At 54.3% G+C, this 15,623-nt stretch overlaps 2 protein-coding genes across 2 annotated transcripts; one reads left to right on the top strand and one right to left on the bottom strand.

The window, feature by feature from the left end:
* Positions 1-10,463: 10,463 nt before the first annotated feature.
* On the top strand, positions 10,464-11,654 carry SSTR4 (somatostatin receptor 4). Its single transcript, XM_042809350.1, has one exon. The coding sequence runs from the start codon at positions 10,464-10,466 to the stop codon at positions 11,652-11,654; it is 1,191 nt and encodes a 396-aa protein (XP_042665284.1).
* A 1,372-nt stretch (positions 11,655-13,026) lies between these two features.
* On the bottom strand, positions 13,027-15,151 carry THBD (thrombomodulin). The gene has a single exon (XM_042809349.1). It carries the CDS (start codon positions 15,149-15,151, stop codon positions 13,508-13,510), a length of 1,644 nt encoding a protein of 547 aa, XP_042665283.1. The 3' UTR covers positions 13,027-13,507.
* Positions 15,152-15,623: the final 472 nt, after the last annotated feature.

The raw sequence follows: 15,623 nt of genomic DNA, 5'->3' as shown, positions 1-15,623 counted from the left end.
CCCACAGGGCAGCAGCACGGAGCCCTGCTGCCAGTAGGATTTGTCTGCACCACCACACTGCACTTCTGAGCCACATCTCAGCGACTGCCAGGAGCTGCTCTGATTCAGCTGAAACCGTTCAGGCTTTTTTATAACTCCAGATATTTGGGAGGGAGGGAGGGAGGGCTGCTGGATCCCAGGCGGTTGCTCTCCCTTTCTGCTGAGTGAAAGGAAGGTACTTTGCCCAGTTTAGCAAAGCAAGCACTTTTCAAGGCATTGAACCCTGGCTTTGTTTTGTTCCAGCTTGGCTGGGGCTGAGTGCGTGCTGTCAGAAGCCCTCAGCACAAGTGTGGCTTTTCTCAATTTCCTTCTCCTTTTTTGACACACGGCTCTCCTGGGGTTCAGATCTTCCTGTTGTGGGGCTGTACTGGGGGGCAGTGCAGGGTACATGGGAGAGACGTTTGGGGTCACAAACAGAATTTTGCTGAGAGAGGCAGACAGGCGTTGCAGAGCCACATGAACTTCATTCTTGCAAGCTGGAGGGATGTTAGAATGCAGTCAAACCGTCCATCTGAATTAGCAGTTCAGAATCAGGTCAGAGAAATTACTGCAGCTTATTTATTTTCTTTTAATCGAGAGCAAACTGAGCATGAAAAGAAAGAAACCCGACCCGCTGCTGAGGAAGATGTGGGAAGGATGAAGCGGATGTGTCTGACACCGCAGAATGGGGGGAGCTCTAGGAAATACTTCTGCCAACAGTTTACTCTCTTAGAAATGTGTGTGTTGGCCAACAGCAAGTGATGAGTGAAGAGTGGCTGTGCCTGATGGATCCGTGCTGCTGTGCAAGCCAGGCTTCAGTCCCAGCACCGTGCTGTGAGCCTGCAGCTGGGGGAGCACACAGCCACCAGTGCCTGTCCCACACACATACACTGCATTGAGGAACGCAGTTGGGATGCTGGGATGCTGGGATATTGGGATGCTGGAATATTGGGATGCTAGGATATTGGGATTCTGAGATGATGGGGCACTGGAATGCTGGGATACTGGGATGCTTGTGTTTTGGAATGCTGGGGTGTTAGAATGCGAGGGTATAGGAATACTGGGATGCTGGCATGTTGTGATATTGGGATGGTGGGATGATGGTGTGCTGGTATATTGGAACGCTGGCGTGTTGGGATATCAAGATGTTGGGATGCTGGAATGTTGGTGGTGGTGCTGGGAAATTGGGATGTTGGGGTGTCAAGATGTTGGGATGCTGGGATGCTGGGATGCTGGGATGCTGGGATGATGAAATATTGGGATGCTGGTCTGTTGGGATGCTGGAATGATGAAATATTGGGATGCTGGTCTGTTGGAATGTTGGGATGCTGGGATATTTGGATGCTGATCTATTGGGATGCTGGGTTATTGGGATGCTTGTTTGTTGGAATGCTGGGGTGTTAGAATGCGAGGGTGTAGGGATATTGGGAAGCTAGTATGATGAGATGCTTGGATGTCAAGGTGTTGGTATGCTGGGATGGTAGTATGTTGGGATAGGATGCTGGGATATTGGGATGCTGGTCTTTCGGGATGCAGGGATATTTGGATCCTGGGATGTTGGGATGCTGGGATATTGGGATGCTAGTGTGTTTGGATGCTGAGATGTTGGGATGTCAAAATATTGGGATGCTGGGATGTTGAGATATTTGGAAATTGGGATGTTGGGATATTGGTAGGTTGAGATGTTGGGATGCAGAGATACCGGAATGCTGGGGTGTTTGTATGCTGGGACATAGGGATGTCAAGATGTTGGGATGCTGGTGTGTTGGTATGCTGGGATGTTGGGATGATGGTAATTGGGGTGTTGGGATATCAAGATGTCGAGATGCTGACATGTTGGAATGCTGGGGTGTTGGGGAGCTGGAATGATGAGATGTTGCAGAGCTGGGATATAAGGATACTGAGATTTCAGAATGCTGAGGAGTTGCTGTTACACCCTGTTCCCTGGTTTATTTTGTCCAGCAAGAAGACAATGACAATAGTGCTCTTCACTGACACATCAGGTTCACCAAAACAATGTATTAAATATATTCTGAGCAAGCTTTTGCACATATGATACATAATCACATATATTCTAAGCAAAGAATGTATTAGCCTATGACTAATCTGTATTCTGGAGCAGAGGGGAGGTAAATGAGGGTACAATAGGTTGGGCATGGTTATACAAATTCTGGGGAAGGCAAATTAGGGTAGGAAAGGTTAAAGAGCCTGTCTCATCAATGCATCTGTCATGAGAAGGGGGCCAAGGGAGTGGAACCTGAAATCTGGAGGGCCTCAGGATGGCTGAGAGGAGCTTCAAAAACTCCAGTGTCCTGATTTTAATGCCCTTTTACACATGGTTTGCAGAACAAGCAGAGAGGCAGGGGTGATGAACTTTTACAAGGTATGCAGACTAAAATGTAGGCAGGGATGTGAAAAACACAGGACTTTGCAGAAAGGCAGAGAAACTTCCATTGGCTCAGTTTGTTTTCAGTTCCCCAAACCGTGTGGGATTGTTTACACGTTGATCATCTCACAGTTTTATGGTCTCTGTGCTTTTGCCAAAGGAGACACTTTCTCTTTTCTCTGGTAACTTCTGATCATAGCTCAGGCCCTAGACATGAGTACCAGGCCTCACATTGCCAGGCATAAATAAGGTGAGAGGAGTGATGGAAGCATAGCTATGGCCTTATCCGACTGCACAGCTAGGGGCCAGTGTCATTATCAGCCAGAGGATGGCTAACAAACCCATACCCATCCTCATTCTCCAGTGTTGCAAGATCTCTCCCCTTCCTCAGCTGCTATGCTTGGGTCACAATCCACAGTTGCAACACTGGAATGATGGGATATTGGGACCATGGGATATTGGGATGCTGGGTCATAGAGGGGCTGAGATGCTGGGATGCTGAGATTTTGAGATGCTGGGTTGTTGGGGTGGCGGGATGCTGGGGTATTGAGCTGTTGGGATGGTATGTTGTAGGATACTGAGATGTTGGGATGATGAGATGCTCCCTGGTGAAGCAGTCTTCACTGAGTTCTTGCAATAGCAGGGCATGTGGAGGGAGCTGATTGCAGAGCCTCTATTTAATGAAGTCTCACGGCATCCCTACATCTCCTTGCAAGCTCCTGCAAGTCTGGGATGGAGGATTTATTGCCTGAAGTAAGAATTACAGCACGTAACACCGACCTTGGCAGCCTGGGAGCAGGAGAGCACTCTCCATGTTTGCACTCAGTTTTATGTCCATCTGCCTGGCGTTGGGTCTGAAGGGTGGGCACAGCCGCACTGCTCGTGCACAACCACATTGCTCACACACAAATCCATCACTTGTGCACAACTCTGTCACCCTTGCAGAACCTGCACATCTCCGGGCATGTGCTTGGCTGCCTTTAGGGTTACAGACGAGACCCGTTTATGCATTTCTGACACGACGTGCCCGACCTGCTGTCATTCTGCGTCACCAGATGGCACTGCTGCTGTCAGTTGGAAGAAATGACCTGTGCCACACACGTGATGGTGGTGCAGATAAAAACCGGGGAGCAAGCCTGAGGAGCAAACCTATCTCTTTAAACAGCGCAGATAAAGCAGAACTGAAGAATTTTGAAGCATGTTTAACCCATGTTGCACTATCTTCCCTACCAGCCCCTGCACAACCCATGCAACGCCACCAAGGTAGCAGCTCCTCGCCACAGCACAGCACCAACGCTGAGCAAAACAGAGAGCCCCACATCCCAGCTTCCCCCCAGAGCACCCCTCCACCTCGGTGCCATTTCCTAAAGGCTTTGCAGGCCGTCTCCTTTGCAGCAGCACAGGAAAATGCCAAAGGGGAAGCAGCGAGCCGTCGTGCCAGAATTTGGCTGGCTCCAGCCTTTTGCACAGATTAACAGCAGACCGACCGCGGGGAAACGCAATTTGGTCGTAATTTATTTTGTTTTAAGGGCCTAATAACTTCCAGCTGGTGATTTGTAAATGAACTGGCTCCTTGCAAAAAAAAAAAAAAAAAGCTCTGAAATGAATCATTTGACACCAAAGCCCAAGTTGCTAAGCCAGGAGGTTAACACTTGCCTCGCAGCACGTCTTTCCAGTGCGGGGTGTAGAAGTAGCATGCCCACATCCCACCCCTGGGTACAGCACCAATCTGATGGACCTGGTTCCTTTCTGACACAGCACAGAGGTGGGGGCACAGCGAGCTGCCCGCCAGCCCTTCCCGCTCCCCATCTCTCTTCATTGTTCCACTGACGGCCCCAGTCCTGGAATTTCCTTTAAAGGTGCAGAACAATATCAGGAAAATCAGGTTTTCTTTTTCTTTTTCTTTTTTTTTTTCTTTTTTTTCTTTTTTCTTTTTTTTTTTTCCTTTTCCTAAAAAGCCAGTGGGGCTCTGCCTTGGGGAACCACAGCCTCTATCAGGGATCTGTGTTCCACCACTTCCCTCCCCCCTCCCCACGCTGACCCCATGGGCTCACCTTGACCAGGCAGGATTTTGAACCTCCCTCTCCTGTTTCCCAATATTTGACATAAGGATGGACCCCATCCAAAGCAACACGTGGGAAGATGATGTGATCGGAGCCAACCATCCCCACTGCTGATGCTGATGCTCAGAGCATCACTGCTGATGCTGGAGGTGCTGTTAAGGTTCTTTGCAACCCTAAGGCTGTGCTGGACTGCCCCAAATCCTCACCATCCTCCTCCTGTTACCCACTGTCTCCAACCCAGCCAGGCATCTTGGCTGGTTGAATACCAATGTGAATTGTGTGATGTGATTGAGTGGGCATAAATGTAATGGACTAATGGTTGGATTTGATGATCTTAGTAGTCTTTTCCAACCTTAACAATTCTAGGATTTTATGAACATTTTGCTTCTAAAACCATCTCCCAGCCTCCAGCTGACTTGCAGCTGTTTCACTTGCAGTCATCTATGTGAACAAGGAGAGCCCCTTGAGCAGTACAGCACCTGCTGTTGGCTCTGGTTTTAATTTCTGCACTTTAAATGCCCCACAGAAGGAAAGAAATCCAGTCTGGAGAGGTTGAGGTTTCCCACAGGACCAGGACCTCACTCTGCTCCAGCTAAAGTAAATACATATAAAGGGAAGTTGGCAATACTGACGGGGCCACAAAGGAGCGAGGACTTGTAGATACAGGAGGAAAGTTGTAACATAAAGATGTTTTGGAACAATACCAAAAATTCAACGTGATTTTCAGGCTGACCACTGAATGCACCCACTCTCTGCTTACACCAGAGGGTCCGTGGCAAAGAGTTTTCCTAGCTTCATGCTATGACATCTGAAGTGAGGGGGGAAAATAAGACACAAGGTGTGACCTGCCCCATGCAAATCGATGTGCCACAGGGAACTGCACTGCTGCTTGGCCCAGGGCTCCTTGGCAGAAGGAGAGGGCTGGGTTCTACTGCATGGACATCAGACACAGCAAAGCTTTCTCTTTTGGAAGCCTCCAGCATGTGTCCCTAGGCTGATTTCCGGAGATAACCCAGAGGAAAAAAAAAAAAAAAAGATAGAAAAAAAGCTTTATTTTCTTGCAGCAGGCCCTCGCAGCATAGCAGCGAGCTCAGCACGATGCTATCAGCCTTCCCCAGCCCTCCACCCTCAGAAAACAAAGGCAGGATGTGCCATCTGTCATCCCCCTGTGCTGGGGCCGGGGACCCTCCTGGGCGCTCCCTGTGTGTTTCCGTGCCTCCGAGAGCATCTCGATGCACCCAAACATCACAGCCAGGGCTGGGCTGTGTGCCTGGAGGGACCCAAGGGCTTCTCCTGCTCCCCTCTTTCTCCTCCTTATTATTTTGGGATTGAGATGCCATCTGCTCTAGCTTTTGTTCCACGTTCTTTAAGATCCTTTCCAACTTAATCCATTCTACATGCTATAATACATATAACAATGCGTTCTATGCATTCTATTTTCAATTTATATTTAACAGATGCAAAAGGTGGGCACGGCGTCGGTTCATTCCATCCAGAAACAGGGAAAAACACAACCTTTTGGCTATTGTCGAATCCCAAAGGAGGAAGCACAGGAGCTGGAGCCCCGGTACCACACGCACTGGAAGGTGTGGTGCTCTCTGCTGATCCTTGTTTTCAGCAACAAAGGATATGTGAGCTCTGCCAGGAAATCCGAAACCCTGGAGGAGCGGCTCGCATCTCCCCGAACTCCATTGTTGCCTTTATGTTCCATGTGTTTTTGCACAAAGGCAATTTGTAGAAATGGCTGCGTGCTGCAGGAGAGTGAAAGGATGAATGATAATGTCCTGTCCCCCGGCAGCAGAGCTTGGCACAGCTTTGCACATTTTTGGAGAGTGACAACCAAACGGCGCTCGGTTCCAAGCCTGATGCAAACTGATTTTTCGCATGGTTTGCACTTCGTTCAGGGCAGCCTTGAAGCTTTCCTACAAGAGCCACTAGGCACTGGGGGGGGGGTTTAAGCCTCACCACACCCTCGTGCAGCCTCGTGTCTCAATGTCACCGGTTTCCACTGGCACCCCACCAGCTCCTTGCACAATTGATAACTGAAGAAAGCACGCATTTGCCTGGGGGACAGGGTGGGATGCACAGTGCGATGGTTGCTCCTCCCTGTCATGCATCTTAAATCTCTTTTCCTTCTGTGCTTGACTGTTCTGCTCCAGTGGTAATGATTTTATCTGGTTTTCTGACTATTATATATCTATATTTTTTTAATAATTTCAATTGTGGCTCTCTGCATGGATTGGCTTGTGAAGACATAGCCAGAGATGGCTTATCTCGTTATCTCACAATCTTATCTCTGAATTGGAGAGATATAGGCTTGGAGCAGGGACTGTTTGGTGGATAAGGAGTTGGCTGGATGGTCACAGCCAGAGATTTGAGGTCAATGTCTCCAAGTCCAGGTGCAGGCAGTTGAGGTGTGATGTCCCCCAGGGGTCCATCTTGGGTCAGTGCTCTTCAACATCTTTATCAGTGACACAGACAGAGGATTCAAGTGCACCCTTAGCAAGTTTGCTGATGACACCAAGCTGAGTGGTGCAGTGGACACAGTGTAAGGAAGGGATGCCATCCAGAGGGACCTGGGCAGGCCTGAGGAGTGGGCCTATGATGCCTAGTGCAAGATATTTTTTAACACCCCTTCCAACCTAAGCTATTATATGATTCTGTGGCTTGTGGTTCCCTGAGATTCAAGGACAAACCCCTTGCTGGCCCATGCTGTATCAGAATCACATGCAAAGTCAACCATGAGTCTTCTTGGGCACACTGGGTACCCTTGGCCATTCCTTTCCCCAGGGCTCCAGCACTAAGTTGCCACTAACTTATTAACTATTTCATTGACATAACTTGTGTGCAACATTATTAGGATCACTGTATTACTACAGCTTACCATGTCACTGCTGCAGCTGATGCAAGTAAGGACAAATCTCCTCAGCCCCTTGCCACAATTTGTATCCTGAAGGATCCACCCAAATTAATGACAACCAAATGAATGTGCTGTTTGCAAGCAAGCTGCAGGTCCTGCCAGGCACCATAAATGCCATCTGGATGCTTGTGCTTCTGCAGAAGGAAAGGGCTCTGCTTGCTCCAGTTTCACATCTACACTAAGAAGAGATGGAAGTGTTGATCTTGTGTGCTGGCGTCATGCATTCCCTCAAGGAGCAATGCCTCTGGGGGCTGATTGCTGTGCTGCACTTTACTGCAGGAATTGCACCTTGCTCTCAGTTTCTAGCAGCCTCTGAGCACCTGCATGCAAAAAACAGTGAAAACAAGGATGCTGGCAGTGAAACTGGAAAGAGAATCAGATTAGAAACCAGATGTAAGTCAGTGATCATGATGTAATCAGCCACGGGGACCGTTAGCTGAAGGAAATGATACATACCTTATCATGAGGAGTGTGTGCATCAACGCTGAGCCATGGAAATTGGCCTAATTCAAGGCAATCATGTGTTGTTACAGCCTGTGTGCGCTGCTGCTGGGCACATCCATGCCGCATCTCCAGGCCCACCCCAGGCTTTGGGTGCTGGGAACCCTCTCTGCACATTTTTCACATCTCATTGAACGTTCATTTTGACCGGAGAAGTACGAGATGAGTTCACTTGGGGCTCGCCTGGAAGGATTATTTTGTTTTATTTTCTTTGTTTGCCTTGGCTGCTCACTCAAGGGCCCCGTCTGCCCCGTGCTTGCAGGGGCAGCCAAACCCTGGAAGAATTGGTTGCCATTCTTGTGCTGAATTTGGAGAACTGCTGTGAGCACCGCGCAGACCTGAGCCCAATTCTTCTGTGCCCTGCGGGTGGGTTAGCCCGCTCAGTGCCAGCCTGCTCCCTTCTTGCCCGTGCTGTTTGAACAGGAGCACAGGCCAGCCTTGGCCTTTTCCCCCTCTTTTGGCCGCATTTCAAGGTGGATGTTCAGTTGCAGCCAGAAAAAAAGGCACTGAGTGCCTTTTGTTGGGAGGCCTGGCAGGGCAGGGGGCAGGCTTGGTTTTACAAATATTTAGCTAGCAGCAACTGGAGGGAATATGCCAAGAGTAAGCTTAGGAAAGTGTGTGGTGCTGCATTTACAAAGCTCTAAGTCAATAGGGTGCAGACTGTTGGGTGGGTGCTCAGCATCCAAAAGCCACGTGCAGGCTGAGGCTGCCTGCTCTCCCCATATATCAGATACTATTGGATGTATGCACCCACCGGGAGCTTGATCTGTGTGTTATAGGATCATTAAGGTTGGACAAGACTTCTAAGATCAACTACTGCAACACCAAACCATCCCCACCGTGCCCACTGACTATATTCCTCAGTGTCCTCACCCCAGCCCTCAATCAGTGCCAGCTCCTTCTGTGCTTTTCTGCAGCCAGGACATTCAAGCCGGGACATCCTAGCCAAAAATGTTGCTAGCTGCAGGAATAAGGATGGCCGTATATTTAAGCACCAGGAAGACATAGGCACCTGTGTTCCCATGCACATTGAGCCTGTTCTCAGTAACATAATATGTGCATTTATCTATATTGCTGCAGTCCAAACTCCTTCCATACAAAAATTCAGCCAGCTGGTTGCCAGCTGCATCCCAGCAAAACTCCCACAGGCACTGCCCAGTGAGCAGGGAGCTGACTTGCAGACAAGGGAGAGAACCATAAAATCATTGAATAACAAAGGTGGAAAAGACCACTAAGATCACCCAGTCTAACCATAGCCCATACCTACCATGCCACTGCCCACGTCCCTCAGTGCCACATCCCACGGCTCTGGGACTCCTCCAGGTGACCCCACCGCTCCCTGGGCAGCTGTGTCAGTGCAGAATCACTTCTGGAGAAGGAATTGTTCCTAGCAGCCAACCCGAACCTCCCCTGGCACAACGTGAGGCCATCCCCTCTCGTCCTATGGCCGTTCCCTGCGAGCAGAGGCTGACCCCACCTCACACAGCCTCCTTCCAGGTCCTCTTTACAGCCCTTCTTGTAAGTGGCCATCACATTACCAAGCCCTTTGCTCCCAGAATGAGTTGGGTTGGATTTGTTAAATGAAAAACTCAAGGGGATGCACACACATGCTGTGGGGTCTGCTCTGCTTTGGGGGTCCCACCCTACAAACAGATCCCATCCATTTCAAGGCCAGCAGCACCCGGCCTCACTGGGGCAGCGATTGCAGCCCTCACCCCCACCCCGCACATCCCCTTGTTACTTCTTGCACACGGAAACTAACGCAGGGATAGGGATGCGTGAAGGATGCGGGAGCAAGCGCGGGGAAAGGGGGGGCGGGCCGCCGCCGTCACCAGGGCAACAGGCCTCCATCGCCTCCCAGCCGTGGGGTCCCTGCTCGGCTCCAGGCGTGGGGCTTGGGCCCCCCCAGCACAGCGCCGGGCTGCGGCATCCCCGCCTCCACAATGGCCATGGCCGGAGCGGGAGGAATCCCGTGCACTTAGAGGAGAAAGAAGGGGGAAGGGTATGTCGGATGCTTTGTTTTCAATGGGAGTGCAGCGAGCAGAAATTGGGCGCTTTTTTAAATTATTTTATATTATTTTTTTTTTAATATCGATGTGTCCATTTATTTATTTATTTGTTTTTAAGATGGGAAAGCTTATTTCCGTGGCACAGGTGATGCGGGCCGGCGAGGCTCGGCTACATGCAAATCCGGAGAGCGCGGTCTGCCTTTCGCTTTAAAAGGTTCGGATCCCGCCGGTCATCTGATCCAGGTCAGCGGGACTTTCCTCAGCAGCAGCCCTGCAGCCCCTCGGCCGGGAGCCCCCCGGCTGTGCATCCCTACAGGACTGGGAGGTAAAATCTCTCCGGATCGCTCTCGCGTTCTGCTCGCTTCCCACCGCGGGGGTGAAGGAAACCATTGGGATTTGCAGGGGTTTCATCAGGCAGCACCGATTCCTGATGCCGTCACGGTGCCCCCTGCCCCCGCTCCCTGCCCACGGTCCCTGAGACCCCCGGGGCCTGGTGAGGACGGCGGTACGGGGCCCTCCCCTTCTGGCAGAGGCTGGCACTCATCCCCCATGGGCTGCCCTGCAGCATGAGCACCAACGCTGAGCACTTCCCACCGTGGACCGCCTCCGCGGTGCCCCCCAACGCCAGCGCAGCCTGGATGGAAGGGCCGTCGGCGCGGGGCGGACGGGTGGGCGAGCTGGCGGGCATGGTGGTGATCCAGTGCATCTACGCCCTGGTGTGCCTGCTGGGGCTGCTGGGCAACTCGCTGGTCATCTTTGTCATCCTGCGCTACACCAAGATGAAAACGGCCACCAACATCTACCTGCTCAACTTGGCCATCGCCGACGAGCTGTTCATGCTCAGCATCCCCTTCGTGGCCACCTCGGCCGCCCTGCACCACTGGCCCTTCGGCCGGGCGCTGTGCCGCACCGTGCTGGGCGTCGATGGCCTCAACATGTTCACCAGCGTCTTCTGCCTGACGGTGCTCAGCCTGGACCGCTACATTGCCGTGGTGCATCCGCTGCGGGCGGCCACCTATCGCCGTCCACGGGTGGCCAAGATGGTCAACGGAGCCGTCTGGCTCCTCTCCTTGCTTGTGGCCTCACCCATCCCCATCTTCGCCGGCACTGCAGTCACGCGTGATGGCCAAGCGGTGGCTTGCAATCTGCTATGGCCTAGCCCAGCCTGGTCGGCAGCCTTTGTGGTGTACACCACGCTGCTGGGCTTCCTGCTGCCGGTGCTGGCCATGGGGCTGTGCTACCTGCTGATTGTGGGCAAGATGCGGGCCGTGGCGCAGCGGGTGGGCTGGCAGCAGCGCAGGCGCTCCGAGGGCAAGCTGACACGCCTGGTGCTGATGGTGGTGGCTATGTTTGTCATCTGCTGGATGCCCTTCTATGTGGTGCAGTTGGTCAACCTTCTTCTGCCCGGCCGCCTCGACGCCACCGTCAACAACGCCTGCCTCATCCTCAGCTACTCCAACAGCTGCGCCAACCCCATCCTCTACGGGTTCCTCTCGGAAAACTTCCGGCACTCCTTCCATGGTGTGCTGCGGCGCTGCCTCGATGCCAGCCTCTGCTGCTGCCCACCCGAGGCGCGGGCTGTTGGCGATGAGGAGGAGGAGGAAGAGGAAGAGCCCCTGGATTACCGCGCCGTGCCCCGAAGTGACCCCAAGGGCAAGGGCTGCATGTGCCCGCCGCTGCCCTGCCAGCAGGAGCCCGTGCGCCCCGAACCCTGCTGCAAGCCCGGCACCCTCCTGGCAAAGACCACCACCTTCTAAGGTGCCCTCTGCAGCCCTGCAAATAGGGTGCTGGGTGAGGAGGGCCACACTGCCCTCCCGTTTGGAACAGAATGCTTCTCCGATGACTTTGCCCCCATTTCTGCTGGGGTGTCCCCCTGGCATTCTCCACTCCTCGACCGCGCTGTGCAGCCTGATGAAATAAAAAGCCATAACGCTGGCCCGTGACACAGCTCCCAGCCTTGGCCGAGTGATTATTGCCACCAGGGAGCCCCCAGGCTAATGGCTGGGTTCCACCCCAGGGAGGATGCAGGACGGGAGGGCAGATGGGAAAGGGCCGATGGAAGAGGCCATGGGCACAGAGGGGACCCACGTGCTGCCCCTGGGGACATGAGGTCACCGGCACGGCACAGCCCAGTCTCTGCTTCTGCATGGGACCCCTGCCAGGGTTTCACCAGCATTTCCCACCATTTGATCTGTGTCCGGGCAAAAAACAGGCCAGGAAAAAAGCCACCTGCCAAACGGAACTGCATTTTTGAGTCCTTAGCAGGAGCCCACCTTCACTCTCTCCCCTCATCTTACAGGGAAAGGAAAAACTTTCCACAATGGTCTACAAATAAAAAAAATCCCACATCCCCTCCCCAAATCCCCAGGCAGAGGGACAAAACCGATGCTTTCCAGCAGGAAGGCTGGGCTGCAGAGTAGCATCACCCTCAAGGGCACTTTGAGCACAGTTGTGGGAGCTGTCGAGCAGTGCTGGAGCTGCACTGAGCAGCGTTAAATCAGCCACTTCCAGCTTGTTTGGGTTGAGCTTCGTCCTTTTCGTGTTATTCCCCTTCTCCACTATTTTTCTGGCTCATTCGTTCTATTTTAACGCTGCTGGTGAAGGGCATGCTTTCAGCACAGCACTCTGCTAACCAACAGCTCTGCTTTGCTGCTGGGGAGCCTCCGAGCCCCGGCAAGGGGCTGAGAGATGCTTGGGGGGTGGGGGGTGGGGGGGAAGGTCAGGCAGGAAGAACAGTTAGTTCCCAGGTTTCTATAAATCAGACGGTAAAAGCTTTATTGGTCTGCACACAACATCACGAGGTGATCACGCGTGGCGTAGGGTATATTTCCAATAAATAAATAAGTATTTACACATGTGCTGGGCGTATAAAACAGTGGGTTCAACAATTTACATGAAGAAAGTGACAACCGGGGCAGCGCAGAGCTGGCGTTCATCTCAGGACCTGCTGCATTGCTCAGTGCTGGAGGGGCAGACATCGCCCAGCTCCAAGCCCAAAATCCCATCCAGAAAGCTTGGCACTGAGGCAGCTGGCCCTGCTTGGGCACAGATCCTCAGCACTGATAACCCCGGGGGTTGTTTCAAGGGATCTCCCCCCCGCCAAGGCGTTCTCGGCCCCCCCCCCCCCATTTATCCTCCAGCCCGCACCTGCAAAGCAAGCAGCAAGGTCTGGAACACAAACATCACAAACATCACCAGGAAGTTTTGCCGTCAACTTCCACACAAATTAAACTCACCCTGGATAAAAAAAAAAAAAATTAAAAAAGGGAAAAAAAAAGAAAGAACACAAGAGGAAAAAAGGCACAGTGTCACCAGCGCTGAAAATGCCTTTCCTACAAATGACCCCAGTGCTCTTGGAACACCCATGTCACCCCCAAACAGTTCCCAAGTGGTGGGAGGGGAGAGAAATCAGCACTTGAGCCCCACCACGGTGATGCTCCGCAGGGTCCCTGCATTGCTGGCAATCTGAGGTCTGTATGCAACAGGCAAGGTGGGCAACACGAGAAGTCGATGCGATGAGCTGCTTTCCTCGCTTTCTCCTTACAAAACCAGGGGGGTTACAACCAAACGTTACCCAGTTCCATCCACCTCCCGCTCACTGCCAGGCTCCCTACACTTTCTGGCTTGCAGACACCTGCTGGAGCCCCATCTCTTTCTCGCGGGGGCTGCCACACTTGTACTCCATCGAGCTGGGGGGATGGCAGCGCTTCCTCGCCACGTGGTAGCCGACGGCCAGCAGCACCAGCGCCGCGCACAGCACGCCCATCGTGATGCCCACCAGTGCCCCAGGGTGCAGGTGCTCTGCTTTGGGTGGGACGTGGCTGGGGACCGGCACGGAGGGGTCAGAATCTCCTGAGTACTCATCCATGTTGTCGTCCTGTGAGATGGGTCGGCAGTGGTTGATGTCAAAGGCTTCGTAGCCGGGCTGGCAGTGGCACCTGTAGCTGCCGAGCGTGTTGGTGCAGTTGTGCTCGCAGTAATTATTCTCACACTCATCAATGTCAACGCAGAACGTGACACCGTTGGGCAGGTGATCCGTCACAAAGCCTTCAGGACAAAAACAGGAGAGGTTGCTGAAGTCACACTCGGCCGGGCATCTGCCGTCCTCACACTGCCGCACGCACTGGGTGGGATTCTTCGGGTCGACAACGTAGCCGCTGTGACAGCTGCACCGGTAGCTGCCGGGCACGTCCTCACAGATGTGGTCGCAGGGCCCGGTGCTGCAGTTGGGGACGGGCATGCAGTGCCCCTCCACCATCTCGTAGCCACGATGGCAGCGACACTCGAAACCGCCCTCGGTGTTGTGACAGACCTGCTCGCACACCTCTGGCACCTTGATGCAGTCGTCCACGTCCTGGCAGCTGCTGCCGTCGGGGCCCAGCTCGTAGCCCTCGGTGCACATGCAGTGGAAGTCCTCCCCGTCGGGCACGCAGTGCTGATCGCAGGGAGCACCGGCGCACGGCGACAGGCAGTCGCGCCCGTCGGGGCCGAGCTTCTTGCCGGCGGGGCAGACGCAGCGCGGAGCCCCGTCGAACTCCTCGCAGCTTCCCTCGCAGCCGCCGTTGGCCAGGAGGCACGGCCAGGCTCCGGGCTCGGAACGGCCCCAGCGCGTTCTCCCGCCGGAGGCCGCGGCCTCGCAGTGCAGCTGGAGCCCCATCGGTGAGACGACGGCGGTGGAGCCGGGCGGCAGGGCCAGAAAGTCACCGCCGGTGGCGCCGAAGGGGGTGCGGTAGGCGAGGGACGCGCCGTCGGCGAGCGGCAGGCGCGGGCAGCTGTCGGGGTAGTTGTACTCGCAGAGGAAGCCGTCGGCCGGCTCCTCGCAGCGCCGCTCCTCCCAGCTCAGCTCCCGGGACACCGCCACGCAGAGCTGCCCGCAACGCCGCCGCGACGGCGCCCAGTTGTCGTAGTCGGTGCGAGTGTCGCCGGTCACCCACTGGAAGCCGCGCAGGCGCTGCGCCGGCTCGGTGCACTGGGTGGGCAGCCGCAGCCCGAGCCACAGCTGCCCGCCGCGGTTCCGCAGCAGCAGCTCGATCACATCCTCAGCTACCGTAGAGCGCACGGTCATCAGGTGGCCGCCGTGCCGCTGGCAGGCCGCGCTGGCCGCTGCGAAGGGCCCCGGCTCCCAGAAGACGGCGAAGCAGTCGTGCTCCAGGCACTGCGTCCCCGACGGGACGGGCGGCTCCGGCTCGCCGAGTCCCAGCCCCAGCCCCAGCACCAGTCCGGCCAGCAGCAGCGGCAGCGGGAGCCGCCGCATGGCGGGCGGCCGGCGCGGCGAATCTCTGTCATGCCGCCGACCGGGGCGGCAGCTTTATAGAGCTCCGGCCGCAGGAAGGAAGCGCCTCCGGGGACGGGCCGCCGCCGGGCCGGGAGGGATTGCGGCGGGGGCGGCTCCGGCGCTGAGGAAATCCCCGAGAGTCGGGAGGTGCCGCTGGGCCGGGCCCGGCCGGGCGGGACCGCCACGGGGAGGGGGCGAGGCGGCCGCCCCTTCGGGGATGCGGGAGGGAAAAGGGAGGGGGGAGAGGTGAGGAGGGGGGAGTTGTGGGAATAGTAGAAGGAAAGGAGGCGGGGAGATGGGAGGAGAGAGAGAACAGTAAAAGAGTGGAGATTGATTAAAAAGAAGAAGAAAAAGAAGAAAAATGAGAACATAAATAAAAATAAGAAAAGATAGGATGGAAGGGAAGAAAAAACGAAATGAGGGAAATAAAGGAAAGAGGAGGGGAGAGGAG

The sequence above is a fragment of the Centrocercus urophasianus genome, unplaced genomic scaffold (genome assembly GCF_019232065.1).
Source record: "Centrocercus urophasianus isolate 14NV4802_14NV808 unplaced genomic scaffold, USGS_Curo_1.0 seq_1162, whole genome shotgun sequence".
NCBI classification, from domain to species: Eukaryota; Metazoa; Chordata; class Aves; order Galliformes; family Phasianidae; genus Centrocercus; species Centrocercus urophasianus.
The sequence above is the reverse complement of the archived record's forward strand: the minus strand, read 5'-3'. Positions and strand labels throughout refer to the sequence as shown.

Coding starts and splice junctions, on each gene's coding strand:
- THBD (XM_042809349.1), bottom strand. CDS start 15,151: ATGCGGCGGCTCCCGCTGCCGCTGCTGCTGGCCGGACTGGTGCTGGGG.
- SSTR4 (XM_042809350.1), top strand. CDS start 10,464: ATGAGCACCAACGCTGAGCACTTCCCACCGTGGACCGCCTCCGCGGTG.